General features: G+C 53.0%; 1 protein-coding gene across 1 annotated transcript in view; it reads right to left on the bottom strand.

Annotated features, from left to right (window-relative positions):
• Positions 1–26,995, bottom strand: part of CRACDL (CRACD like) — a 123,248-nt gene that overhangs the window by 20,728 nt on the left and 75,525 nt on the right. Inside the window, exons 5-8 of the mRNA XM_075563213.1 lie at positions 22,726–22,861; positions 22,239–22,400; positions 14,262–14,474; positions 5,284–6,859 (exon numbers count right to left, since the gene is read on the bottom strand). Coding sequence (XP_075419328.1) covers positions 5,284–6,859; positions 14,262–14,474; positions 22,239–22,400; positions 22,726–22,861 — 2,087 coding nt within the window. The remainder of the gene's footprint in view (positions 1–5,283; positions 6,860–14,261; positions 14,475–22,238; positions 22,401–22,725; positions 22,862–26,995) is intronic.

Consider the following 26,995-nt stretch of genomic DNA (forward strand, 5'->3'; position numbering starts at 1 on the left):
TTTTTCCTATCCACATTTTCAAGACTGGTTGGATTATGTGACCAGCAGGGGGCCGTGGAGAAGGACAGAGATGGAGTGAGATGTCAAGGTGAGGATGAGCGGTAGGCAGTTAGTTAAGTGCTTGTTCTGGCAGACGGCGTCAGGGGCGCGGGAGCTCCAGGAAATGGGTGGAATCCAGGCTGACTCCTGGAGGAGACCAAGTAGAGGTTGCTTAAGTGGGAGCTGTGAGGGAAACAGAAGCCAATAGTGTGGGCATCCTTGGCCAGGAAGGCACTAAGACAGGTTTCTGATACCATCCAGTGTATTAGGAAAGGGAATAGGGAAGCATAAGCTGGGGGAAGTCATCATTAAGAATTCAAGGAAGATGAACACAGTTCGTGTTGCTTAACACCCATTCAGGCCAAGTCCAATGGTATGTACGTCCATGGCCCCATGACCTTTTTTTTAAAGGAAAGTTTATAGTTTTAAAGACTCTCTCGCTCTGGCCAGGTAAGAAAGAAGGCCTGGAACCAGGGACAGTGAGGGCTCTGAGGCTTTGTCCAGTGGGCAGGGAGGAGGCAGAAGCAGGGGTGGGGGGATGGGGCTGCTCCTGGTGCTCAGGTAAGTGGAACTGCAAGTGGGGCTGGATGCGCTCTGCTTCCTCCCCACGAGATTCCTCTCGCTCCACACCCACTGTCATTTGCCACTGCCACCCATCCCACCGCCTGCTCCGGAAGCCTCAGCCCCCACACCAGTGGCAGCAGACAAGAATGACAGGAAGTGGGCTCACGTCGCTTTTCATATGAGGAGTTCCCACAAGGTCCAAATCATGTAATGTCCTGTTTAGCAGAACTCACTTTAGGTGTTAAGTGACACATACCCATTTATCTTCAGTGTGTTATGAAACAAGCAAAACCAAACCCCAAACTCACTGTCACTGAGCCAGTTCTGACTTACAGTGACTCTCTGGGACAGGGTAGGACAGCCCCCTGTGGGTTTCTGAGACTGAAACTCTTTGCAGGACTGGAAAGCCCCGTCTTTCTCCCAAGAAGCAACTAGCTGGTGGTTTTGAACCACTGATCTCAGTCTGACGCATAACCACCACAGGGCTCAAAACACAACTTGAACATACTTGAGGTAATTGTGTCATGAGAAAAGGGAGACAGTCTCTGTGAGCTCATTTTTCACAGGAAACGTACCTGACAACCCAGGTACCCATCTATGGACTCGCACCGCAGTGGTTCTCAACCTTGGGTCGCGACCCCTTTGGAGGTTGAGTAACCCTTTCACTGGGATCGCCCGATTCATAACAGTAGCAAAATTACAGTGATGAAGTAGCAACGAAACTAATTTATGGGGGGGGGGGTCACCACAACATGAGGAACTGTATTAAAGGGTTGCAGCATTAGGAAGGTGGAGAACCACTGGCCTAGAACATCCAGCTTCCATCTGCTTCCCCAACATTCTTTCTAGGCAAGACCCAATACTAAGACCCAAGATCAGCCCTATACTATATTCACTGCCAGTGTGTCACTTGTGACTCACAGCTACCCTCTAGGATACGGAAGAACTGCCCCTGTGGCTTTGAGACGGCAACTCTACAGGAGTAGAGAGCCCGGTCTTGCTCCTGCAGAACAACTGGTGGTTTTGACATCTAACACAGGACTGCGGCTATGTCAGAAATAAACTATACACACACCCATACCAACCAACCAACCTACCAGAAACAAAAGGCCAGCAGGGAGTGGACTTCTAAGTGAGTATTGTCTCGGTAAACTTTATTTTACCATGTTTCCACAAAAGACTCTCTTAGGTCTTTCAGTTTCAGTTCAGAAACTGCTTCCTGGTCTCCAGTTTCGACAGGGCAGCAGGTTTACCCCACAGGAGGATGTGTCCCGCACAAACAGGCATGGCTAATCAACCTGGGCCATTTCCCTCCCGTGGAAAATGAACACACGGTGTGTGAGGTGTGCCGACGGGTCTCCTTCATGCAGTCACCATTCCAAGTGGCCCCTTGGAGGCCCAGTCACTGGCCAGCTGTGTTTGCCTATCCTTCTAACCACTGCTACATCCTCTGCTGCTTCTGAAGGACCTCTCCCTTCCTTCAGGGAGTGCGGGGGAGGAGGGAGAAGAGACAGGTGTGCCAGGACACAGCAGTGTGAGCCCCTGCGGTAGAGCACCTGGGACACTTCATTAGTCTGGGTGTATGGATTGCACCCCTGGCAAAGGCATCCGGGAGTTCTGGGCTCAAGGACCTGCAGCCACAAGATAGTACACAGCAGTGAGTAGGCCTTGCTGGAAAAAAGAGTAATACTGTTATTACAACTTTCATTATCTGCATGTCTTATATGAATTAAATCTCCCCTGCTGCTATCATTTGGGAGCCATGGAGATGGTGGTAGGAGAAGTCATCACGGTGAATTAAACCTGAACCAGACCTAATCTCTGGGGAGATCCCATAGGCAGGTTCAGGGTAGGGTCTGAGAGCCTGAGCCCTGAGAGTTTCCATTCGTCTACATGAGGTGAGGCCGCTACCTGACGGTCCAGAGTGGGTGTATGCTGCAGCCACAGCCTGTCCTGGCCCTTGTCCCTCAAAGACCACCCACCTGGGAGGTCAGTACCCAGCAGAGTGTGGACCATTTCCTCTCCTGATGGCATAGTGGTCACGTGCTGAGTTGCTAACTGCAAGGCCAGCAGTTTGAAACCATGGGGAGAAAGAGGCGGCTTTCTACTCCTGCACAGAGTTCCCGTCTCAGAAACCCACAGGGGCCGTTCAGCGCTGTCCTATAGGGTCGCTGTGAGCCGGAGTTGCCTGATGGCAGTGAGTTGGTTTCCCCTTCACATTAAAATGAAGATTCCACGTGCGTTCTGACAGGAAGTTTGACTCTTTCACTGACCAGTTCTCCTCTGGTATTTCTGTAGCTTAGAAACACTGCTTACAATCGTGGATGGATAAAACGTTTCTCTTCCGCCTTTTAAGCAGAACTTTATAAATTTATAAATATGGGTGTGCATTTTCTTTTTGAATCAAGGGAAACACACACACACACACACACACACACACACACACACACACACACTCTCTCTCTCTCTTTCTCTCTCTCTTTAACTCCAGACCCTTCCCGGCATCTTGCAGTGAACAAAGCCTGGCAGCTTAGGCTGAGGAAGTGATAAATAATTAATGTGCCCAGTAGTGCCCTTTAAGCCTCTTTCCCAGCTCTCACGATGAGCCCGAGCATCCTGGGAGAGACATTTCCAATTTCCAGCCATGACGGTAGATGGGCGCTGATGTCAGGATTATAGCTGCAAGTAACAACCCCTCCCCTCCTTTGCTATTTCAACGGCTGTTGGAATCACTCTACAGAGGCTTCACGAACTGCTCTGAAATTCTGCCGAGCACACCACTTGAACCGCTCCAGGTGTGGGACTGTTTACGAGATCACAGTGGCAGCCCTTGCAGTCAGACATCACCCCTGAGCCACGGGAGCCTCGGACCAGGAGGTCGCACGTGCCAACTCTTGGGGCATTTCTGGAGCTCCTGTTAGGTGGCACCACAGGAGCCTCAAACTTCCTAGGAGGGAGACAGAAAAGATCGGCATTTCTCTGCACTTCTCATTCCTGGTGGGTCTCTCAGGGTCCCTCCCCGGAGAGCAATCCAGCTGAGTTCTCTGTCTGCCCCAGGGCGCCCTATTGCAATATAATCCTGGGCCTGGAGTAGCCACTTAAAATATGCTTGGCTTTTTGTCTTGTTAGAAAATCACCACAGAAAAGTTCTCCCTAGGGTCTTATCCATAATCTTTCTGTCTCTCTCTCTCACACACATACACACATACACACACAAAACACACACACACATTCTCATGACGCATTTGTACAGTTCCCTTTCTGGCCCACTGGCTTCTATTAATAAAAGAAACTGGCTATGAGAGCATGTTTAGGTCCACTGCAAAATAGCCATTTCCAACGGATTTCCAATTTCATGGAAACAGCTACCAAAAACTGACAAATGCAAAAGGCATTTTTGTCTCTGCTCATTTTAATTATTTCCCCCTGCTCACTTGGAAAGACAGTGTATTCAAAGATGTGTTTTGTGCCGTCCCAACCTTAATTCCAACTCTCCTTTGGGACAGGGTGTTAACTTCCGCTCTCAGGGGCAGGGCCGGGCTGGGGGTGGGGGCTCACCTTGTACAAAGACTGATGCCTCCAATAAAGGGGACACGGCCCAGGTGAGGCGGGGTCATGGAGCCTGATTATTAAATGGGAGGAAATTCTTTCTTGGGGAGAAAGGAAGAGCCAGGCTCATTTTCCAAGATGTTTTATTTATAACCAAGACATTGGCGTAGGGCCCTGCGAGGACCTCCTCCAAGGAGAACCTGCATCCAGCCTTGTGGAGGTTCTGAGGTAACACTTGACAGAAGATTTCCTGTGACCCAAGGGGCGGGGAATCCTGTCTCCCCTCGGGGCCTTACTGAGGCTTTCAGCCTTCCCGGTTACCTATGGCGACACACCTGGCTTCTCAGGACTTGCACAAAATTCTCATGTGCTTTGTTTCCCTGTAACCCTTTGTTCTCCATACCTTTGCTTCCCTCTACCTAACTTTTAAACAGGATGTCCCTGCTACTAGACAAAAAAAAAATGTTTTCCTTCCTTCTACTTCCCTCACTTCAAAGTTTTTACTGAAAGTATTTACACACGCTGTGCGGGTCTAGAAAGGTAGTCCGGAAGTCTCTGGGTGGCTCACAGGACTTGTGCTCAGTGGCTAGTCCCCAGGACTGGCCTCCTTCCCACAGCAGAGAGGCCTGGTGTGCTGACTCAGCTTTGAGGGCAGCTGAGAAACCTCACTCACTCCTGGCTTGCCATGAGCCAGAGTGGCCGGGCCGAAGTGACTTCTCACCAGATACACACGGATGCAGCTGAAGAACAGTGAGAGTCCCACGGACTTCAGAACCAGAAGAGCAAACACACGCGTCTTGGAAGAAGTGCCACCCCAATGCTCCTTAGAGGCAAGGAGGGCTAGACTGCATCTCCCAGGCCTGGGCATGTGGTCAGGAGAGCAGTCCCTGGAGAAGGGCGTCCTGCTTGGTAACGGCGAGGGGCAGTGGCGGACCCGCCACCAGATGGACTGACGCTGTGCCTACAAGGAGGGCCTCAGGCCTGGTTAGAGTGGTGGGGATGGCGCCACAACGCGCGGGGGTGGCCATGAGTCGGAACCCTCTGGATGGCACCTGGCAGCAACCGTCCACCATGCGTGGACCTCCCCGTGGCCTGGCCCCCGCCCCCCTGCCCGCGGCGCTGCGCTCTTACCGGCCGCCCGGGGCTTCTCCAGCAGCTTACTCTCCCTCTTGGCCTCCTGCGCGGTGATGGTGACGCTGGGCTCGGGCTGCGGTGGGAGGGTGAGGGCCGGCAGCAGGGGCTTTCTGGGCAGCGGGGGCTTGAAGCTAAGCTGCTCCGAGGACCGGGCCTTCCCTTTGCCCTGCTCGTTCAGGGACCGGGGCCCTCGGGCGCCGCCGGGGGCCGGCCCGGCCGGGCACTTCTCGTCCGGGGCGAGCAGCGTCAGTCCGCCGCGCTCGAGGCGGATCTCCGCACTGTACCTCTTCAGTGCTTTCAGCTCGCCAGAAGCGCCCTCCCGGTATTTGAAAGACAGCGAGGTGGACCGGAGCTTCACCGGGAAGGCGGCTCTGTCCTCACGGGGAGCCGGCTCCTGAGCAGCTGGGGCTGGCGCGGTTGCCTCCCCCTGGGGGCTCCTGCCCAGCACGGCCTGGGGGGCCACTCGGTCCCCCGAGTCCTGAGAATCACACTCCTCCGTGGCCAGTGGCTTCGGGGGGTCCAGCCGAGCGGGCCGTGGCTCTGGAAGCAGCTGGAGGTCGTCGAGGGCCGCCTCGCTCCTCCAGGCCAGGCCACTCTGCAGCAGGGGCAGGCGGGCGCTGCTGGTGCGCGGCCGCGCCCTGCCCGAGGACACAGAGAACTTCTTCGCACCCGTCAGCTCACTGGCTCCTCGATCTGGTTTCTGCTCCGGGGCTGCCCTCCCGGGCCCCGCCTGAGTAGCCTCGGCCTGGCCAGCCTTGGACAGCTCCGAGGGAGCGGCCTCTTTGTCCAGGGCACACGGAGAGGGGGCCTCCCTCGGTGGCGACTCGGATGCAGGGGGCGCAGGGGGCGCAGGGGGCACGCTGCAGCTCACACTCACCGACAGGGCCTTGTGTTTCAAGCAACTCTTGGGGACGTGTGGGCTTGGGGTGGGGGCAGCGAGAGATTCCTTCCCTGCTCCCTCAGGGCTGGGCACGGCCAGGGCCTCTGCCACATCCTTCTGGACACCTGGCTCTGGTCCTTCTGGACTGGAGGGTGTCTCCAAGGTGGTAAGGGTGACAGTCTGGGGTGGTGCCATGTCCTCCTCTGGGATGCAGACAGAGACTGGACCCTCTCTATCACCAGCAGCACACACCTCCCCATCAGCTGTGTCCACAGCTGGGGGACACCCGCCAGCAATGGGCAGCTCTTCCCGCTGGCTTTCCACGACGCTGGCATCAGGCTGTGGGGCTGCAGAGCCTTCTGGTGGAGGCTGGGACTCCAGGAAGAGGGCTGGGCCTGGGTCAGGCTGAGTGACCTCTGGGGTGGCCATGTGGCTTGGGGGTTCACCCCCAGGTAAGCTCTCTTCCTCCACACTGGCACTGAGTGCAGGGCAGTGCTGCAGGCGTGCCCGTCTCAGACGGGGGCCCCCGGGGAGCAGCATGGGTGTCGGCTGTCCCAGCTCAGGGCCTCTGTCCAGCCCCAGATCCTGCTGCCCAGCACCGGGGTTCCCCTCTGTGCTAGCTTTGAACAGCGGAATCTCGTCCTCGTCCTCTGGGGTGGAGGTCAGCTCACTCAGGCATTCCGACTGAGCACGCTGCGAGAGATGGAAAGGACAGGGGAGTCAGCTTTGCGTTGGGTTTTCGGGAGCCCCGTCACATCCCCGTTGCCTTCCCAGAATGCTAATGGTTCGAGGAAAGCGTTGCCTCTGGGTTTCACGTACCCGGGCATTCCCACACACGTGTCTTTCCTGAGTCCTTCCCTTACTGGCCTGTTGGAAACCCGGGATCACAAGCTGTTTTCCACAGAACAGTGGCAGCAAGGTGCTTCAAATCAATGCTGTCTCTGGAGACTGGAGTGTCTCCCAGGGTGAGGGACAAGTGTGTCAGTGCTCCGGCAATACTAAGCAAAAGGCTCATGGTTCAAGTCCACCCAGAGGTGCTGCTGCAGCAAGGCCAGGTGATCTGCTCCTGGAAGCTCATGGCCTTTGAGAACCCCATGGAGCCCAGTTGCATTCTATACACACAAGGTTGCCATGAGACAGCACGATGACAATTGTGTGCATGTGTGTTTGGGTGTGGGTGTGGCTTTTTATAGCTACTGGAGTGAAGCCATGGAACCTGTGGGCACTGCTCTGTGGAGGGAAGTCAAGAGAAAACTCTATGTTGGCTTAGTGCCCGCCAGGCTTTGTGCCCCACACTCGTTCACTCAACCTTTGATCCGGGGTGAGCTTGCCAGGAAAACTAGGAGAAGTGAGGGGTCAGTACCATGTGTGGTCAAGGTTGAGCTCACTGGGGGCTCTGCTGAAGAGCTGAAGTGCTTCCTATGTCCCTGTGCAAAGCTAGCTAGCTCTCTCTCTCTCTCTTTCTCTCCAGAGTTCCCATCTTCCCTGGGCGCATCTGTCAGCACAAACACAGACTGCTCTTTCATCTGTCACCCTTCCACACACACACAGCCAATGTAGCAAGCCCAGATGTTCAGCCACATTTAAGTCCTCTTCCGTCTCATCTAAGACCGTTGCGCCTACTCCTACGGTGGTCAAGCGCTCCCCACAGAGCATGTCAGCCCCTGGACCCGCGCAACCCCTCCCTGCACTTCTGGGATGCTCTGCCAGCACATGCCAGGACTGATTCATGGTCTGCTCCTCCGGGGAGCCTGGCCTGTTCACCATCACCTATGATCCTCCTGCTCTGGTCTTCCGAGGCCGTTACTGGCACCACAATCACACGTGGCACCACGTGGTTTTTCTCTTCGGAAAGGACTCTGGGGGTCCAGATGCTAAGTCCACATCTGGCACAGGTACAGGGTCACCAAGCCAGTGCTGCTCCTTCAGGAGGAAAAGCAGCGCAAGGGAACCACAGCTCATTGACCAAGAAAGACATGACAGTGGGAGCGGGGCACCATCTAGTTCTTCTGATCTCAGGGTTGTGGAGAAGGATGTTCGCAGTCGTGAGATGAAACAAAATGCATATGAATTCTTGAAGGTAAGATTGATCAGCTGCTCAAAAGTATCAACCAGACTTGAACGGTTAAAACCCTGTCACTTGATTCTCCCTCTGATGCACGTTGAGTCTGATCTGGTTTTCAACATTTTCGGTATTTTTTTTGTTTGCTCATATTGGGGTTTATCTCAAATGTATTTTGTCATTGGGGTGACCCTCTTGAATTATTGTTTTTCAGTATATGAACCCCATGAGTGATGAGCCTATAGGGAGAAGAGCAAGTAGAATAAGGGTTTCTGGGAGGTACACTGGTGTGTGTGTGTGTGTGTGTGTGTGTGTGTGTGTGTGTGTGTATGTGTAATAGAGAGCTGATGTCAAAGAGTTCAAGAAGGAGAATAAAGTTTTGAAACTGATTGTGGTAGCAATTCTACAATACTGCTTGATGTGACTGAACTCTGAAATGATATAATATCTGTATTAGCCCCCAATAAAATGGTTTTGAGGGAAAAATATAACAAGAAAAACAATCCTGATGATCTTCCCTGTAAATCTACACTCAATTCGCAACAGTAACAAAAACTAAAAACAGTATGTAAGAATGGCCAAGAGCCTGGCAGAGTTGAAGGTGATCTCACGCTGGACCTTGACCTTCACCTGGCTGTTGCCCGAGCTTTCCTTTGGGTGGGGGAACTGTGACTCTCGGAGTGCGTGCAGCAGCGTCTGCCTGATGGTTTTGCTGTTCTTCTCCCATCCTGGCCTGGCCCCACTTGCTAACAGAACACAGGAGGACCCAGGGAACCCTTGCCACTCTGTTTCTCTTGGACTTGTAAAGAGGAAGACATGTAAAGACAAATGTGCAGGGAAGACATTTCAAAAGCTGCTGGTTCCTGATTTCACTTTATCACTGGCCTCCTGCTGCTACAGGACACGGATGGTACCGAGACCTCTTTGGGGTGTAGGTCCCTTTGTACAACTCTCCCCCTTATTCAACCACAGAAACCAGCGGTGGCTGGAAGCTGAGGAACAGGCCTGGCTTAGGCACATCACAACATGAGGCACGGGAACTATGAGGAAATAATATGGAGGCGACCTCACAGGTCCTACCAAAGACTAAGGTTGGCACAGAGTGGCTTTCCTGAGCACAAAGAAGCGACAGAAGGCCTGGAGAACAGAGCCACTTCTGACTCAGCCCCGGCTTGGTGGCCATGTATAGGAGGACAGGGCTCGAGGACCCCATGCCACCCGAGTGTTTTATGCCCACTCCCTATTTTTCCCATCGCGACCTCTGGGCCTTCACAGAAGCTTCCAAGCCTGGGGCACTCCGGAGGCAGAAGTGGGGAGACCAGTGTCTCCATGTGCAATAAGGAAGAGTCACTGTCTTGGCTGCCTGCTCATCTTCCTCCCCTCTTGATATGATCCTGCAGAGCAAACCCAGACAAGCCACAATTCTCTGAAAACACAGCCCAACAGCAAACCCCAATGCTCAGCAAGCTCCATGCCCTCTCTGAGCAGAGGGCACCATGGATGGGCATTGGGCAGAGGAGGCGTCTGTCTGAGACCTTGTCCTGGTAGTCAGCGGAGGCTGTGGCTGCTACGAGACCTTAGGCTACCCATCTCATCGCGGTGTTCCTGATGACACTGAGATAATAAGAGCATTAACAAGAGTACTTGCTTCTGACCCTGCCCAGGTTGGAATGAAGAACAGCTGGTGTGGTGTTCAGAATGCGAACTGCACCACCCACAAGCTATAGGAGATGTTGGGACACACATTTATGGGCATTCCATTTATACTGCGTATGGAACCACACACAAACAATAACCCTGTGTGGAAATAACCAGGGGTTCTCTTTCCCAATCTCTGCTCAGAGGGTGGAACGAGACAGCGTCAGCCAAAGGCAGCCCTAGATGGGGTTTTCAACCTCGATCACATCTACTAAGGGTTGCTCTAGAGCAACAAACATACATGGGTATATTTGTATATAGGCATAATATATGTGAACAGGGATGTATATGTGAGCATATATATGTGTGGATAGGAATATGTATCTGTATGTGCACATGTGTATTCATTTACAAGTATACAATCAAGCACCCAGGACACGGTTCTGGATATTTCTAGACCAGTGGTTCTCAACCTGTGGGTCACGACCCCTTTGGGGGTTGAATGACCCTTTTAATGGGGTCACCCTATTCATCACAGTAGCAAAATGACAGTGATGAAGTAGCAAGGAAAATAATGTTATGGTTGGGGGTCACCACACGTGAGGAGTTGAATGAAAGGGTCGCGGCACTAGGAAGGTTGAGGACCACTATTCTAGACATAACTGAACACTGTGCATGGCTGGTTTCCTGGTTTTACACCTTAGGACTACAGTCTTGGGGACCACTCTGTCACAAGCGGCACCCCATCGCTCATAACATTTATGCTCTACATCCTAGTTTGGTGGGCTGTGTCCGAGATCTGAAAAGCATGGGAGTGTCCGTCTAATACACTCATTCTGGTGCCTACGGGTCTAGAGCAAAAGAGAAAGGAGTGAACCAGGGACTCGCAGAGACCAGTCCCCAGGACCAGTGCTCCGCCTGGTTTCCCAGAGTGGGCGACTCCACCTCCTGACGGCACCTGGAATGATTCAGCGTGGCTGTGAAAGCAGACCCCCTACACTGGATCCTTGATGTTGGCTTTCAGTATAAACAGTTTTAACTGCCAAGGCGGGCACAAGGTAATTTATTTTCTGACAAGGAGGTGGTACACTAAATCTGGGGAGCTGTGGCCGTTGTGAGCTACTGCCTGATCTCCACTGAGACAGGAGGACTCCACGGTGCCTGAGCTACCACTGACCAGCCCGAGTAAGAGCACACTGGGAGAACAGGAGGAAGAGGGCCTTAAATTCTTTACAGAAAAATCGAGAATTACCAGACCAGTCCTCTCCGAGCCTTTTGCCTTAAGATACTCTTTAAATCACGAGGCCAAACAGCCCCTGTAGGACCCTTTTAGTGAAATAACAGACTGACTCACACAATAAAGATGACAACCTGTGGGTAGTGTGCTCCTTTTACAAAAACCACCTAGCTGAGAGCAGTCAACAGACTGACTCTACATTACTGCCAAACAAGCTGACCCCATCACAGCGACCCTACAGGAGAGGGTAGAACTGCCCTCCGTGGGTTTCTGAGACTGTAACTGTGGCAGTTACATAATCTCCTGTCAACTTGCAAAGGTGCAGAGTGCAGTCTGTCAACCAGGCTTCTGTGTGGGCATGGCCTTCTCCTGAGGATTCTGGGAATTACTGTATTCCACCTGGGAGAGACTCTCTGCTTCATCTTCCTGCTGACAAGCCACATGGAGCTACACTGATGCGGCCAGAGCCCTGGGAGCTGGAGAAGCCATGTGGAGACCCATGCCAGCGCCAAGATGCTTCTATCACCACTGGAGCCACAAGATTTTCCACCCACTGGGCTGTGATCTTCCTGCATTCAGCATCATTGCATGGCTTTGTGAGTCTAAAGAGGATTGTTATGAACTAGTATTGACATATGGGGTAATATCAGACTTACGGACTTGATCTGGACGGGGCTGGGATGTTTTCTTAATGTGCAATTGCTCTTTGATATAAAGTTCTCCTTATACACATAGGATTGTCTATGAATTAGTCTCTCTAGTCAACCCAGACTAACACAGCCTCATATTTTCCCCAGTCAAAACTTGACCTTAAAACAAAGATGAGAGGGCTGGGGGAGGGAGGGTGGCAGGTAAACTAGTCCCATGCAAATGGAATAACCATAAGCAATGAGAATGCTCATGCACTGAGAACAATGTCCCCAAGATCACTGAACAATCCGTGTAGAATTGGTTGAATGAGAAGCTATGCTGATGTGTCAACCTTCACTGAAAATATTACTAACAACCAAGTAAACATTACTAAAAACCAAGTCAAGGAAGAGAAGAATAGCTGTACCCAGGGGCGGAGGAAGGAATGCTGCCTTTCCATCTGGACCGTGAGCCAGGCTTCCTTCTGTCACCATAGCTTGGCCAACTTTGGCTGGTTGCTCACTCTGGCCTGGGCTACAGACATTCTGGTAGGAATCAAGTAGGCATCTGAGAGCCAGGCCAGGAGTGAGCTGCCTCCATCTCTGGCACTGTGGGCCAAGTCAGCACGTGGAGACAGGGATGCTGGGAGCTCTACCAGGCCACGTGAAGTCCCGCGAGCACCCAGCATTTTCCTGTAAGTGCCCTTGCGGCACCAGCATATGCACCAATACTCGCGTCCCTGCCTTGGACGGAACGCACAGCTTGGAGGTAGCCTCGATCTTGCTTCTTTGCTCCAGCAAGAGGTCCAGTTGAAGCTGAGCACTATTGACATGTGTTTCGGCCGCCATTCCACGTGTCAGAAGGGAAACTTGCTCTCTTACAGGGACATCTCGAAACTGCCCCTTCCCACTGCCTCCCGCTGAGATACCCCACTTGCGGTAGGGGCTTCTTGAACACCCCACAATCAGGACAAGGACTGATGGAAGTTTGCTTTTAGGATAGAAACCCCTCTTTAAAAAGTTATTCCATGTGGAAGGCTAGAACTCCTGAGAAGTCCACGGAGCCAAGAGTGGCCCTGGAGCCGTGTGCGGCCCACCAGGACTTTCAGTGCTGCCCAGTGTGGAAGCCACCGTCCACAGGCAGCCAATGAGCACTTGCAATGTGGCTGGACGGAGGAACCGTACTTTAAAACTGGAATAACATTAAGTGGACATTGCAATTAATGAAAGTCACCAGGTGTTCCCTTCACTCCTAACTACCTAACTCTGCCTCCTCCCCTGGGCACTTTCCCCCGCTCCCCCACTCAATCAAGGCCCCTGGTGAGATGTTCCAGAAGCCCCCTGACAGTTCCCCACAGCTCTCCCCAGAGTTAGCACATCCAGACGGCTCTCGGTTAGTCTCCCTTGCCAGGCAGCAGACACTTCAAGCTGGGTCTCTCTGCTTTGCTGGCCACTGGCTCAGGGAGCAGTCCCTGAGTGCAGAGAAGCAGGCAGGAAGCGAGGCAAAGAAGAGGATGCTGGTCATTCTGTCTTTCTGCAGCCAGGCAGGCCCCACACCCTCCTAGGGGAACGGTCTGATGGGCACTCTTAGTCAGCAGAAGGCAGCAAGCCTATGTGGTGCCAGGAAGCCAAGAGATGCCACAAGAAATCTCTCATGCCCATGCACGTGCTCAGTGTTTGTTGTCTTCTGTCATTCATTCCCCCACCTAATAAATGGTTACTGAGTAGCAGCCCTGTAACACATGTTGTGTCAGGGGTCAGAGGGGCAGCGGGGCCCAAGTCTCAAAGAAGAATGGCATTAAGCCAGTGAATACACACTTTAAGAGGGATCACTTCTGTGCCCCCACAGGGGTGCCATGCAGGCAGGGAACGTGGTGATGAGCATGACGGAGGGGGCGGCCGTCAGCAGGAAGGTCGGGGGAAGGACCCGAAGGGACGACAGCAAGCACCCAAGGCCTGAAGCAGGAGACGGCTGGCAGAGCCCCAGAAACAGAACGAAGGCCAAAGTGGAGGACGTGTTATATGAGGAAGCCAGAGGGAGTGGGCAGGGCCGGATCATGGGAAGCCATAGCGGGGACTGAACGTGCCACTGAGTGTGACAGGAGACCCGCAAACGCTTAGTAAATCACGTCCACTGGCTGCTGTCCATTCTGAGCCCTCGTGCCCCTGTAGGGCACAGAGCCGCTGCCCAGGGCTCCCAGTGGTGTGAATCTTGCAGAAGCAGGAAGCTTCAGCGACCTCTCGTGGAATGGCCGTTGGGTTCAAACCGCTGGCCCTGTGGTTAACAGCGCAATGCCTAACCCCCTGGACCACCAGCGCCCCTCTCCAGCACACAGTCCCAGTGTCTTAACGAGTGTCTGCAGAATGAACGAACAAACGAATGCCACGAGTATGCAGGCACATGACATGCCACAGGCCCATCAACCATGGGCAGCGTGCGCCCAGAGGGGGCAAGTGACCCTGCTGGGTGAGGGCAGAAGGGCTGCCAGGCTGCCACCCTGCCCCGGGGCACAGGGGAGGCCCAGTTACCGAAGACAGACGCCTCATTGTAGTCGACCGCTGGTTACGAGGCTTCACCAGGAGCTTGTGCTTGGCGGCAGAGTTGTCTAGGCAGGAGGAGAATTCCGGGGGGTAATTGAAGTCAGCCAAGGGTGCGATGCTGCTGTCCGAGATCTGGGGGGACACTGAGGTGTCGCTCACATGGTCCGGAGACAGGGGCCCAGATGAGGGAACTAGGGAGACCTTCAAGGGACAAGGAGAAAACACTAAGCATGTGCATCACAATGCGCACCAGGGGACCGAAGACAAGGCCTCCCAATGTCATGTGCTTGGTCTTCCCACACGGACTCCTGGCTGGAGTTGTGGGGAAAGAGTTTAAATTTGATTCTCTGCAGCGCGGGTGCTGCACTGTTCCTTGGGAACGGTCCAAGGCTGGCAGCGAACGATCTCAGTTAGTGCTCGTCTGCGAAACAGATCCAACGGAATTCTGCAGATACAGTGCGTGCACGTAAGTAACTACGAGGGGGTTTCAAAAGGGCCGGGGGTAAATAGGATGGAAAGATAACGGAACTTTTAATGGCATTTCAGAAACACCCTAATATGCTTATATATGTGCACGTGCGTGTGTGCCACCCCAGCGTGGTTAGGGTGGGCAAGCACGTGGCTGGTAGCAGGAAGGTTAGAAGCCTGACTGGTACCCTGGATGAAAGGGTTGGACACTGAGGCCAAATTATCAGCCATGGACATGGCTTTGCCATGAGTAGAAATTGGATTTGCTCTCAAAAGCTGTGAATGCGTGCATGCCTCCATCGAGTTCAAGATTGGTTTCAGCGGCACATGGACATGGAACGGCCAGAAATGCAGGCTGAATTCAAGAGCGGGTATGGACTGAGAGCTATCACTGCTGTGTCACACTGACCTTGGCTGAAAGCAGAGGGGCCCAGGAAGAGGGGTGTGTTTCCTTGACTCTGCAAAGGCATTCACAGCACGCATCCCAGCACACTCTGGGTAATACTGAGAATTAAGACGTGCCTGACCCATCACCCCATAGGCATGAGAAAGTTGGGCAATGAATGAGGAAGACCCAGGAAGACCCGAAGCATCTGAATTAGCGTGCTGGTGAGTTTAGAACACTGGATGTACTCTGGAATGCCGGAAGCAGGCCTCGTACAGCCAGAATGTTCCATAGAGCGGTAAGGGGTGGGGACTGGATCTCGAGTCATCTGGGCACATTATCAGTAGAGGCTGCCCAAACCCCGGAGCAGGACATGTTGCTTGGGAAACAGGAGATGAGCAGACAGCATGGCTGCAGTGACGGCTCAAAGGCAGCGGCAATGTGCAGGGCACAGGACTGGGCAGGCTCCCTCTGAGGGGAACGGTGGACTCTGAGTGGGGTCTGACTAGGTGGCACCAGTCAGCAACAACCACACGGATGCATCTGTACACACTGATTGCCATCGAGTCAATACAGAGACGATTTTAAGGAATTGGCTCGTGCAATTGTGTGAGCCGGCAAGGCTCAAATTTGTAAGGCAGGCTGGGAAGGATTTCTTCTTCTGTGGAAACCTCTAGCTTTTTTTTTTTCTCTTAAGCCCTTCAACAGAATGGATTTAAAACAAAATCCCCCTTGGCCTGCTCAAATGGAATCTCCTTTATATAATGGCAATGGACTGTAAAGTTAGTTCTAGCCACCAGATGTGAGGGGGGCTTAGGAGAAGAATCCCACTCTTTTTTTCTATTAATTTTTTTTAATTTAATCATTTTGTTTGGGGTTCATACAACTCTTATCACAATTCATCCATCCAGGGGGTATGCATGGTTCATGCTCACTACTGACCAAAGGCCTGTGGACTGATTCCACCCAGGGGCGATCTGCTTTCAAAAGTCACAGTTCCGGGAACCCGATGGAGCACAGTTCTACCCTGACATGCCGGGGTCACCGCGAGTGGGAAGTGACCCGACAATGACCACTGACTTACTGTCTCTGCTGTGGAGTCCCACACAAGGCAGGTGCTCCATGATCTTCAGGGGACTGCAGGGAAGGCCACAGGGATGACGCTAGGTTGCTCTCTTTCTCTTTTTTGGGGGGGTGAAGGTGGGGGCATTCTCTTTTGATGCCATTTGAGCGGTTGCTTGCAAAACAGGAAGGTTTCCCGAGCAGATCAGTTTTCCATTTGGCAATGTGGACAGTTTGTCTCCTCTCGTTCATTGCGGCCCTCACGGTGAGTTAGGGCAGCCGTCCCTCCTCTTCTCTGTGTTTCCTGAACGGTTCCATTCCTCCTGCTCCTCGTGCCCCTTGGAGCTTGTCCTGGGCTGAATGCCGCTCTGTTGATCTTCAATGGATGGTTCTTCTAAGGTGGGTGGTCGTACCTCTCTAGTGCCACTGGTCCCCCTTATACACTTGTCTATTGTTGGGCTGAAAACTGAGCCCCAGGAGGGAGCTCAGCTCCTGGTCTGCAGGCAAACTAAGGGGCCAGGTCTCCTGGGTTCCACCAGCCTCTAGGGAAAGGGGCCATCGCAGTAGAGCGAGGTTCTGACATAGGGACTGGTCTGCACACCCTTGCCCTGCTCTGCCAAGGAACTAACTCAGAGAGGAACTTATTTTCCCTGCTAGCCCAAAGATCCTAGCCCTTCTCTAATGGAATGGAAAGTTTATTCCTAAAAGCTGATTGGGCACAATGACTGAATTGAGGGAGAGGGAGAGGTGCACACGATCTATTTTATTTTACTTGAAATCTCTCGGTTAGCTAAGTCAGGCACTTACAGGAACACAGCCTGAAAAATTACTTTTAAGACAAACCACAGGTTTGCATCTGTGTCTGTGGCTTTGGCCTCTATTGTAAGTCAAAGGAATCCTGGTAGCTCAGAGCTTAAGCACTTAGTGGCTACCCATGAGGTTGGTGGTTTGAACCCATTAGCTGCTCCAGGGGAGAAAGACGAGGCAATTTGCCTCCAAAAATATTTACAGCCTCAGGACCACCCCTGGGCCATTGCTCTGGGTCAGACTAGACTTCGTGGAAAGGGGTCTGTTCGTACCGAAGGCAAGAATCTCAGATTGGACAAGCAAGACTTTGCCCAGATCATCCTTATTCGGGGTCACAGCAAGCAGCATATGTCCCGTACGAAATCACACAGAAGCCTCAGTTCTTCTCCTTGCTTTGGGGTTTGTAGCTGAGCTCTCTCCTTCACACCTGGGGTTCCACACGACTCGTTCTTCCAGGCAGCCCAACTCCACAACTTCCTGTTCACAAAGGTCTTTGCAGGATGTGTGTCTTTCTTTCACTGTCAGAGACGCAAGAGACCAAGGCAGTAGCTCTGCAAATGCAATGACCTCACGACTGAGAGAGTGACAACACCTGCCCTGCAGCCACCCCCTCTTAGGCTCAACACCCATAAAAGGAGGACCGACAGCCCCTGCTGTCTCCTCTCCCACTGGGCTGCCCTGTGCTCACACAGCCTCTCCTTGAGACCGAGACACTGCAGGCTGCCACAGCATACAGTCCTGAGCTCAGGCCCACGCTGGTCCACCGTCTCAGTGGCCCTGGTCTGCTCAGCTTCCTGATATGCGGAGCAACGACCCATTCACACATGCAAAGTCCTGGCTGTAGCTGATCCAGGACATGCGCCGGCTCTCCCTGAAAACTCTCACTCTGTCTCTACCGTCATTCTGAAAGTCCTTGAGGCCTGGCAAGGCCGGGAGGAACCCGGCGCTACAGGAATTAAGCACTTTGCACAATGAAAGGCTAGTGGTTTGAACCCACTGGCCACTCTGGGGGAGAAAGATGAGGCCGTCTACTTCAGTAAAAATACACCCCGGGGGGGTGGGGTGGGGGAATACACCCCTGGGTCAGCTCCACTCTACTGTGTTTGGAACTGACTCATTGACAACAGGTTATGGGGAAAGCGCACTGCCACGGCCGCAGAGAGCCGGCAGTTCTGACTTTGACTCTGCGGAGGTGAGGTCTGTAGGGGTTCACAGGACCAATCACGGGGCAGCAGGGAGGCTGTCTAGCATTTCCCTAAGTAGGCTGGCAGGACGAGGGTCGTTTATTCCTTATCCAATGTGTCTTGAAATCTAGATGCTTCTGGAAGAAGTTGAACACGCAGCCCTTTGTAGGGGCAAACGTGGCTCTAAGGACCATGAGGAAACAGCTTGAGGTTGAAAGCGCTTTTCTGTGGTGACAACAGCTTTCCAAATGTTTGTCCTCAGAAAGAGGGGCCCAGCCAGGAGGAACAGTGAGCAGGGAGATGGTCAGCAGACACAAAGCAGTGATGGTGGGGTGAAGAAGCAGAACTGGAGAGATCATGGGATTTTTTCCCCTCAGGTTTTTGAAGCCCCTTTAGACTCTTGGTCTGGGCTTGTGCTGGTCACTCCTTTCATGGGTGGGGGAACACTGACCTGCTTGTCCCCATGTAATCTTCTCCAAAGTCCCCAAGGGCATGGATTCTGAGAGGTGACAGATCAGCCCAAAGGCCTGCTCTTTACCTGGTGAGGCAGCCTTGCGCATGGCTGCCAAACTTATCCTTGCCATGCGACTGTTTCTGACATCATCCAGGGCCAAAGACTCAGCAGTGCACCACCCACCAACCAGCATTTCCCGTGTCACAGCAGGGAGCCCACGACATGTCTGGTTACATGGAAATCTTCCTTAGAAAGCGCTGGGGGTGCACGACTCTTTCTAACACGTTTAACCCAGTGAATGTAGGGAACGGGAATCATCTGTCAATACGACTGGAAGACGCTGGGTCAAGTCTGGCGCGCTGGTGCTCCGACCCGTTAAAGAAATAACTTCACGTGGTTCCCGCAAACGTAGGCTCTCAGGAGCCGCTGCCACGGCGGTGTCTTCCCATACTTGTTCCAGAAGACTTTGCTGGACCATAAGCCTCAGGGCGTTTCTCTGCCAAGCATTGTAAGGTGTCAAAACAGGAAAAGAGCGAAATCGCCCACAATCCCGGCCTTCGGGGATTACAGGCGCCCCTATCAGATGGCCCGTGTTACATAAGCACAGTGTAAAGGGTGCTTTGTTTCCCGCTCGCGAGAGGCTAACTGTGCTCCGACAACATTCAGGATATGAAATGCGATCCCGGTGCCTTCTAAAGCAGGAGCGAGATAACCTTTTGCTTGCTTTCTTCCTTCCTTACCTGCTTTCTGTCTTTCAGTCCTTCAGGCCCAGATACTGGTATCCCATGATCATGCAACCAGTGGAGGGCTTACATCAGCCCAACAGCGGATAAGATCTCAGGCTATTTTCACCAAGTCACAGGCACCAGAGAGACGTTTGACAATGAAGCGGTCAGCGCGGACCTGGAGTGCGGGGCTCTGCCCAGCTAGTGCTGGACTCTGTGCATCGCTGCTCCGAGGGCCTGGAGCAGGGCTCACTCCATAACGAACAGGGTCTAGACATCACTAGCTGTTCTTTACTGCCTGCCCCCGAGAACCGAGATGCTTTCTGAGTCGGAGCACGGAGGGATGGGACGGGGAGATCTGTCAACAGGAACAAGGAGGCGGCTCTGGACAGACACTTGCTCAACATGTGGTCCCCACACATGCCTATTGTTCATCGGGTCCTAAGGCCGGATGCAGACAGAAACATGTGTCGTTCACCAGGCAATTGCGGGCAGCGCCACAAACCTGTCAGCTCCGTCCTCACCCCACCCTACCCCCTGCTCTAGCATTTTAAGGGTTTCAGGTGAGAAAGGTACAGGACTGGCCTACGTTCTAGAAAATAAGTTAAGCTGCTCCTGTCCTCCACGGGTACAGAGCCCACTCTCTTCCGACCCCGGGGCAAGCCTGCTCTGCTGCAGACCAGGGACATGCTCTGGCCAGCCGGGGCTGCCCTTCCTTGTGCTCCAGTGTCACCAATGCTGGGAAGGCAAACCAAAATAAATGCACTGCCATCAAGCCGATTCCAACTCATCGGGACCCGGTGGGCAGAGTAGAAATGTCCCCCCTCCCACCCACTGTACATCTTTACGGAAGCAGGAAGCCTCACCTTCCTCCCATGGAGTGGCTGGTGGCTTCAAACTGCTGACCTTGTGGTCAGCAGTCCAACACTTGACCCTCTATGTCACCAGGGCTCCTTGAAAACCCATGTTTTCATGCACACGAGTGGATAAGGACTCCTTCCCCTGCCCTTGAGGGGGTGGTGGGGAGGGCTGTCTGAACAAACGCAAGTAGATTCTGGCTGTACTTCAGAACAGCACAGGAACTGCGAGGCCATAGTTGGGGATAACACTGTGTTCCCCCACATGGCAGGGCTTCAAACACTCCGTGGAGAAATGGAATGAGAAGATGATGGGGTATCTCCATGAATGCTTTGAAGTGCTCCTTGGATGCTGAACACTAGCTCGGGTCCCTTGGGCATGTGGCCTTGTTTGGGGAATGAGGGCTTTCCTTTGCAGGGGTTCTCTGCTAATGGCGTCATGGAGTTATGGGGGTCCTCGGCCTGTACAGCTGGACAGACAGAGAGTCACACGCAGAGGGAAGACACCACGCAAGGGGTCTATCAGCAAAGGGACCCCGGGGATCGCTGCCAACTACTGAAGCCGGGAGAGCGCCTGCGGAAGGAACCCATGTGCATTCCCAGATGCCCAAGCTGGGAGGAAATGATTTTGTTTTATAAAGCCCCTGCTTTGTGGCGTTTTGTTTGGCAGCAAATGAAGAACAGGAATCCCTAAGAAAGTGCTGTGACGTCACCAGGGAGAGTCCCTTTACTGCGGTGGCAGAGGTGAGCAGCGGGCTCTGCAGATGCACACAAGCAGCCCTGTGCTGATGCAAAGGGTCCGTGGGCTTTGATGGCTTTGCATGATCTGTGGAACATGATATAACCCCAAGTTCTATCCCCTATACAGCCTCTCTGTCAGGGAAGACCACTCACCCAGAGACTCGTCTGCCGACCAAGAAGGAACCGTGGTGGTACAGGGACTGAGAACCCAACTGCAAACGCAAAGGCCGAGCGTTCAAATCCACCAGCTGCTTCACAGCAGAGTGATGGAAGCCAGCTTCTGTAAAGGGAAAGCCCCCACCCCCTCCTCCCTCAAGCCCACTGCCATCACATCAGTTTAGACTCACAGCGACCCTGTAGGACAGAGGACAGTCCCATAAGCTTTCTAGGGATATAAGTCTTTATGGAAGCCGAGCGCCCAATCTTTCTCCCGAGGGGTGTGTGTGTGTGTGTGTGTGTGTGTGTGTGTGTGTGTGTGTGTGTGTGTCCCATGAACATTTTGGCTAGCAGCTGAGGGTTTAGACCCTGTTTTATCAGGGTTTCAAATATATAAAAAATAGCCTGGAGTGGAAGGCATTCTACTCAGCTCTCTATAAGGCTGTTAAGAACTGGAATCTATTCAATGGCAACAGGTTTTTTCCTCCTGCTATCTTCATGAACAAATCTACATGTCATAGGTTGAAAAGGGTGGCATCATGAGCTATGTTGTTTGTGCATGAGATTGAGCTCAATTCCGGAGCCTCCTCTTTGCTGCTTCTACCAGGGAGGTGGAATTCAAGACCAGGCCCACCAGCTGTGGAGGGCACAGGCCCCTCCGTTGCTGTGTTTAATAGCACCGCCCCTCACGTTCCTGTCCCTAAACCCAGCAAGGGCGCAGAGTCAAGGTCTCTGAGAATTGGGAAGCTGGATTTAGTCCTCCCTTCTCCTTCTGGCCAAGTGTCATGGCCACAGAATATGGGCACAAAGGTGCGTCACCTCTTCAAATTGGGTGACTGGCCTGGTCATCTGCTCAGACAAGAATTACGAGGTATGGAGCTGACTATGTCAGATAATATCGTGACAGGTGTTATCAAATCCTTATCTTCTAATGAGACCTGAAATTCTGCTCCAAGAAAGAAAAGAAATGCAGCCCTAAGACCAAATATGGGCTACAAAGACCTGCTCTGGAAGATGTGCTGGCCCACGCAGTGATGACCACGCTGGCGTGGAGACACACAGGACCACCAGTGCCCCCCGTCTGTCTATGGCGGGCGAGGATGGAGTCACAGGGAGATGTACTTGCCTTGATGGTTGTGCTGGGGCCCACGTCGTGCAGCAGGGACATCTCCGGGGGGCTGCTGGGCAGCCCATCATCCTCAGAGCTCATGCCGGCATCATCTCCACGCTTGACAGGCAGTCCCCCAGGGGGAGGGGGCCCCATCTTCACATTACACTGTATTTTTAACTAGATTGGGATAAAAGACATTTGCTCTTAAGGTCCTCGGCGACCACATATAAAAAAAATTACCTATTGACTCATTCGGGAAGTATTTTGGGGGCCCCTGGTCTGGTACAGAGAACTGAGCAGACCCCTTGGGACCAACACTCCTGGCACCGTCTTGGCATCGGCACGAATCAAGGTGCAGTTACAACTAACTTGGCGTGTCGTCTGCTGGTTGTGAGGCGTGTGCAACTGTACTCTAACACACGACATACACCAGCTGAAAGCAGTCAGGGGAAACGCCCTGTGGCATAACTTCCCAGTTGCCACGCCGAGTGCGAGGCTTTACCTGTAGAGCTTTGATCCGGTCACACACGTTTTCTTGGGAAAACACTCGCACCGGGCGAGCAGGGTCCTGGCCAGACTCAGGGAAGAAGATACTGTCGTGTGAGAGGGCTCGGTTGCCCAGCGCGCCCCTGGACTCCCTAGAATAAAAGAGGCACCATGAGACTCAGCCCGCCTCCACTCCCCTAACCCCTGGGCCATCAGGGCGAACTCCAAACAGGTGTGTGTGTGAGTTAGTGTGAGATCAGACAATGAGCCCTTGGCTGAAGGCATTTTTTAACTGCCCTTGACTTCAGTGTTGTCCCATGCTGTCACATACAACCACCAACTCTGTGTGCCCCTGGCCTCCAGGGGTGCTCTGAAGGAAGCAGACTGCCGCGTCCTCCTCTCGTGGAGTACTGGGCGGGTTCCAACTGCTGACCTTTGTCCCCCCACACCCCCCCGAATCAACTCAGTTTTACTGGCACATAATCCATATATATCACACAACTCAAAAGTTCAGTCATAACAAGAACTGTACAATCGATTTTGGAACATTTCCTCTTCCTTTTCATGATTAAATCGCCTTTAGAACGAGTTGTGTAGTCACAATCAGTTCTTGGGCTCCCTCCCCCTCCCGGAAGTTACTGCTTACTTCCGAAATGCCCTCGCCCTCCCATATCTCCCGCCACCCCCAGACCAACATCCCCTATAAACCCTTGCATCAGCCATGATCTCTGTGCATCCACTCCTGTGCTTCACCAACTGAACAACCCAACAGGAGCAATAAGACACACAAACCAACGTGGAAAGAAGAAACTAATAATACAAACAACCACCGACTCTTCGGAGCACTGCAGAGCGAGGCACCCCAACAGGTCTGAAAGTTGGGTGGATGCTTTTTGTTAATGGACAAACCAAGGTAAGGAGGCGCAAAGGCCAAGACAAAGGGATGCAGAAAGGAGGGGCTGCAGGAGGACTGCCTGGCTTCACACCACTGGCTGTGAAGAGTCTGGAGAAGGACAAGTCCTTTCGGGGGTCACAGACCTCAGTGGTTTGAGGCCGTGTGTTCCTGCAGGACCCTCTAACACACACACACACACACACACACACACACACACACACATCCACGGCCACCTTTGACAATGAGAATCTCAATCTGGAAAAGCTCGCCTTCTTTTCGTGGCTTGATGCTGATAAATGAGCTCTGTGCACCCTGATATCTGGGCCTCAGTCCTGGCACTAGATGGGAGCCCTTCTTCCACCACCATCCCAGTCCCCTCCTCGGCATGGAGTCCAAGGCCCAGAACTTGATTTATTGGAAGGAACCCACCAACCGTCCCAGGAGGATGTGGGAATGAGCTGTCAGGTTTCCTAGCAGGGGTGGCCGTCGGAACAGTAGGTGGAAGGAGATGATGGAGGCCGATGATGGAGGAAGGAAAGCCATCCCCTGTGCACCCTGGACATCATGTGCACTGAACTCTGCCCTCCCAGGCAGCCTGCCTCAAAGATGGGGCAGAGACACCCTTCTCGGAGGTGTGGCCCGGCCCCCGATGCAGATCCAAGTGGGGTGGTTAATGGCGTTTTCTGTGCAGGACGCTGCTTTCTGGCTTGGTTTGCAGGTGGGGAATCTCTGGCTCCCAAGAGAATGGATGCCTTCATTTCTGGGAGGGACTCAGATGAAGGGAAGCCACCCAGCCTCTTCCTGCCACGCACAGAGTCACACAAAGATCAGACGCACACCTGTTTCCCCTCCGACCATGCCCACCCCCTCCCGGAACCTGAGCCCTGCCCAAACACCCCCAATCTGGGTCTAGTTCACCCCTGAGACATCGTGGGTTTGGAAGACACAGGGCCATTCACAGCAGCAGTATTCAGACAAGTGAAAGACGGCACACCCCCATGTCCATCAGGAGCCGTCAGGATGAGGCAACCCCGGGCCTCCGCACAGCGAAGACTGCAGATGACCCCACAGGAGCGGAGGCTTCCGGCGCCACCAGGTTCTCCTTTTAAACGCTCCACCAAACAAGCCAGCCCAGACAGTGTGGGCACCCTGCTCCCTGGGTGTGAGAAAGGCCCTCAGAGGACGCCCACCAACATAAATAAACTGTGCGTTTGCTTAGACGAAAACAAACGATGGAAGGATCAATATAAAGATGAACGAGTTGCCTTTAGGGAAACAAGACCAATTTGCCGGGTTGGGGGTGGGGTGGGGGGTTTGCCCGGGGTCAGGGGTGGGGAAGGGGCGGAACTGGGCACAAAGGTACTAACCTTCCCAATGTTGTCTTTGCAACCATCAAACTGTTTCACTTGTTGAAAAGATAAAATTTGATTAAAAAACACAAAGGGAATGGAACACCTGGGTGTGTATCAGGTTGTTGGCATAAACCACACAGCGAAAACACTCACTTCGAGTTCTTTTACAACATGGTATTTTGACGCGACATCCAAAAAGCACCTGCAGTCCTCAGCCATCGAGCCAGTTCAGACTCCCAGAGACCCTGCCCCACAGCGAGTCCATGGCTCTGATCACCACCGGCTGTGAAGCCGGCTGCCTCGTCTCTCCCGTGGAGCAGCCGGTGGGTCCAACTACTGACCTTTCCTTTAGCGGCCCAGCCTGAGTCTACTGGCCACCAGGGTTCCCCAAACACGCCGGGATCTACGCTGAGAACACAAAACGACAGAGCTATCTAATTGCACTCAGGAGCCTGAGTCCGAGAGACCGAGAGTGCAGGTGTGGAATGGTTGTCCGTATTCCTGGGACAGACAAGAGATCGTCTTCTTTCTTTTGTAAGGTCACTAGGAGCCAAGGTGCCTGGCATAGAAGGAGACAGAAATATAGCATGAAGCAAGATCTTGCTACGAACTAGAAATGTCAGTGAACTTATGAATTAATAATTGAATTTTCTCTTAAAAAATAAAACATGTTTCTTGGTAATCTCCGCTGGAAAGAGCTAGGAGCAAAGACAACAAAATAACAATCCCCATCCCTAGCAGCCTGAATTGTTGTCTCTGAAAAACCATTTCACGCTCTCTCCTCTGGTCCCTGGCGCTCCAGGAGCCGCAGGCGTCGGTGCAGACATGGCCAAGTCCAAGAACCACACCACGCACAACCAATCTCGGAAATGGCACAGAAACAGCATCAAAGAACCCTGATCACAACAATAGGAATCTCTTAAGGGGTGAACCCGGAGTTCCTGAGGAACGTGTGCTTCGCCAAGAAGCACAACAAGAAGGGCCTGAAGAAAATGCAGGCCAACAACGCCAAGGCTGCGGCTGCTCGCGCTGAGGCCATCGAGGATCTTGTGAAGCCCACAGAGGTCAAGGCCAAGCTCCCAATAGGCGTCAACTGCAAGCTCAGCCGACTGGCCTACATCGCCCATCCCAAACTTGGCAAGCGGGCTTGTGCATGTATTGCCAAGGGCCTGAGGCTCTGCCGGCCCCAGGTCAAGGCACAAAGCAAGGCTGACGCTCCAGCCAAGGCCTCGACCCCAGCAAAAGCTACCAAAGGCGCCTAGGCTCCCAAAAAGTAGAGTTCTCCGTGTGAGGGCGAGAGGGACTGGTGTGAGCCCTGGGCTGCCGCCTGCATGGTGCTGGTGTCTTCTTGTGCTGTTTGTTGTACAAATAAACCCAGGTGGCACTGTTAAAAACAAAACAAAAACAACCATTTCACAATGAAAGGAACCAGGATCCCTTCCAGAAATGGTCGATTCCAGGCCTGGGGCAAACAGAGTGCAAAATAAACCCAGAATGTCTATTGAGGCCATGCCAAAAGGACCCAGGAGGTACACCGATGTGACTCTCAATTGCCTATGATGGATACGAGAATGCAAGCATTAAGCATGGGTGAAGACTGACTGGCTGGAAGGAAATCAAACATACTGAAGGCCCATGTACTAGCCATGTTCACGGGAAGTTGTCAGGGTCCCCGAGGCCAACACTCTGGAGGTGGATGGAGAAAAGGAGGGCCCAGCCTTCCATGAACCAATTGCATTTCAGCACAACCACACTTGACGAGGAAAAAGAAAACGCTGCACAGATTTGCAGCTAATCGAGGTGCAGTGGATGGCACACTTAGGAAGCCAGCAGCCGGCAGTGAGTAACAGATCCAGGTGATGGTCTCCACTGGGAGAACCAACCAACACCTGGACCGGAGAAGGTGTCACCAGAAGTGGGACAACCAGAAAGTAGGTGATGTGCCTCGTGTTGTGAAGGGATGTGGCGTGACAGGAAGGTACCTCAACACCAATCAGGACGTTTTCTTTTGTTCCCCCCAATTGAAACCTTAACCCAAT

This window comes from Tenrec ecaudatus, chromosome 11 (genome assembly GCF_050624435.1).
Source record: "Tenrec ecaudatus isolate mTenEca1 chromosome 11, mTenEca1.hap1, whole genome shotgun sequence".
In the NCBI taxonomy this organism is placed as follows: domain Eukaryota; kingdom Metazoa; phylum Chordata; class Mammalia; order Afrosoricida; family Tenrecidae; genus Tenrec; species Tenrec ecaudatus.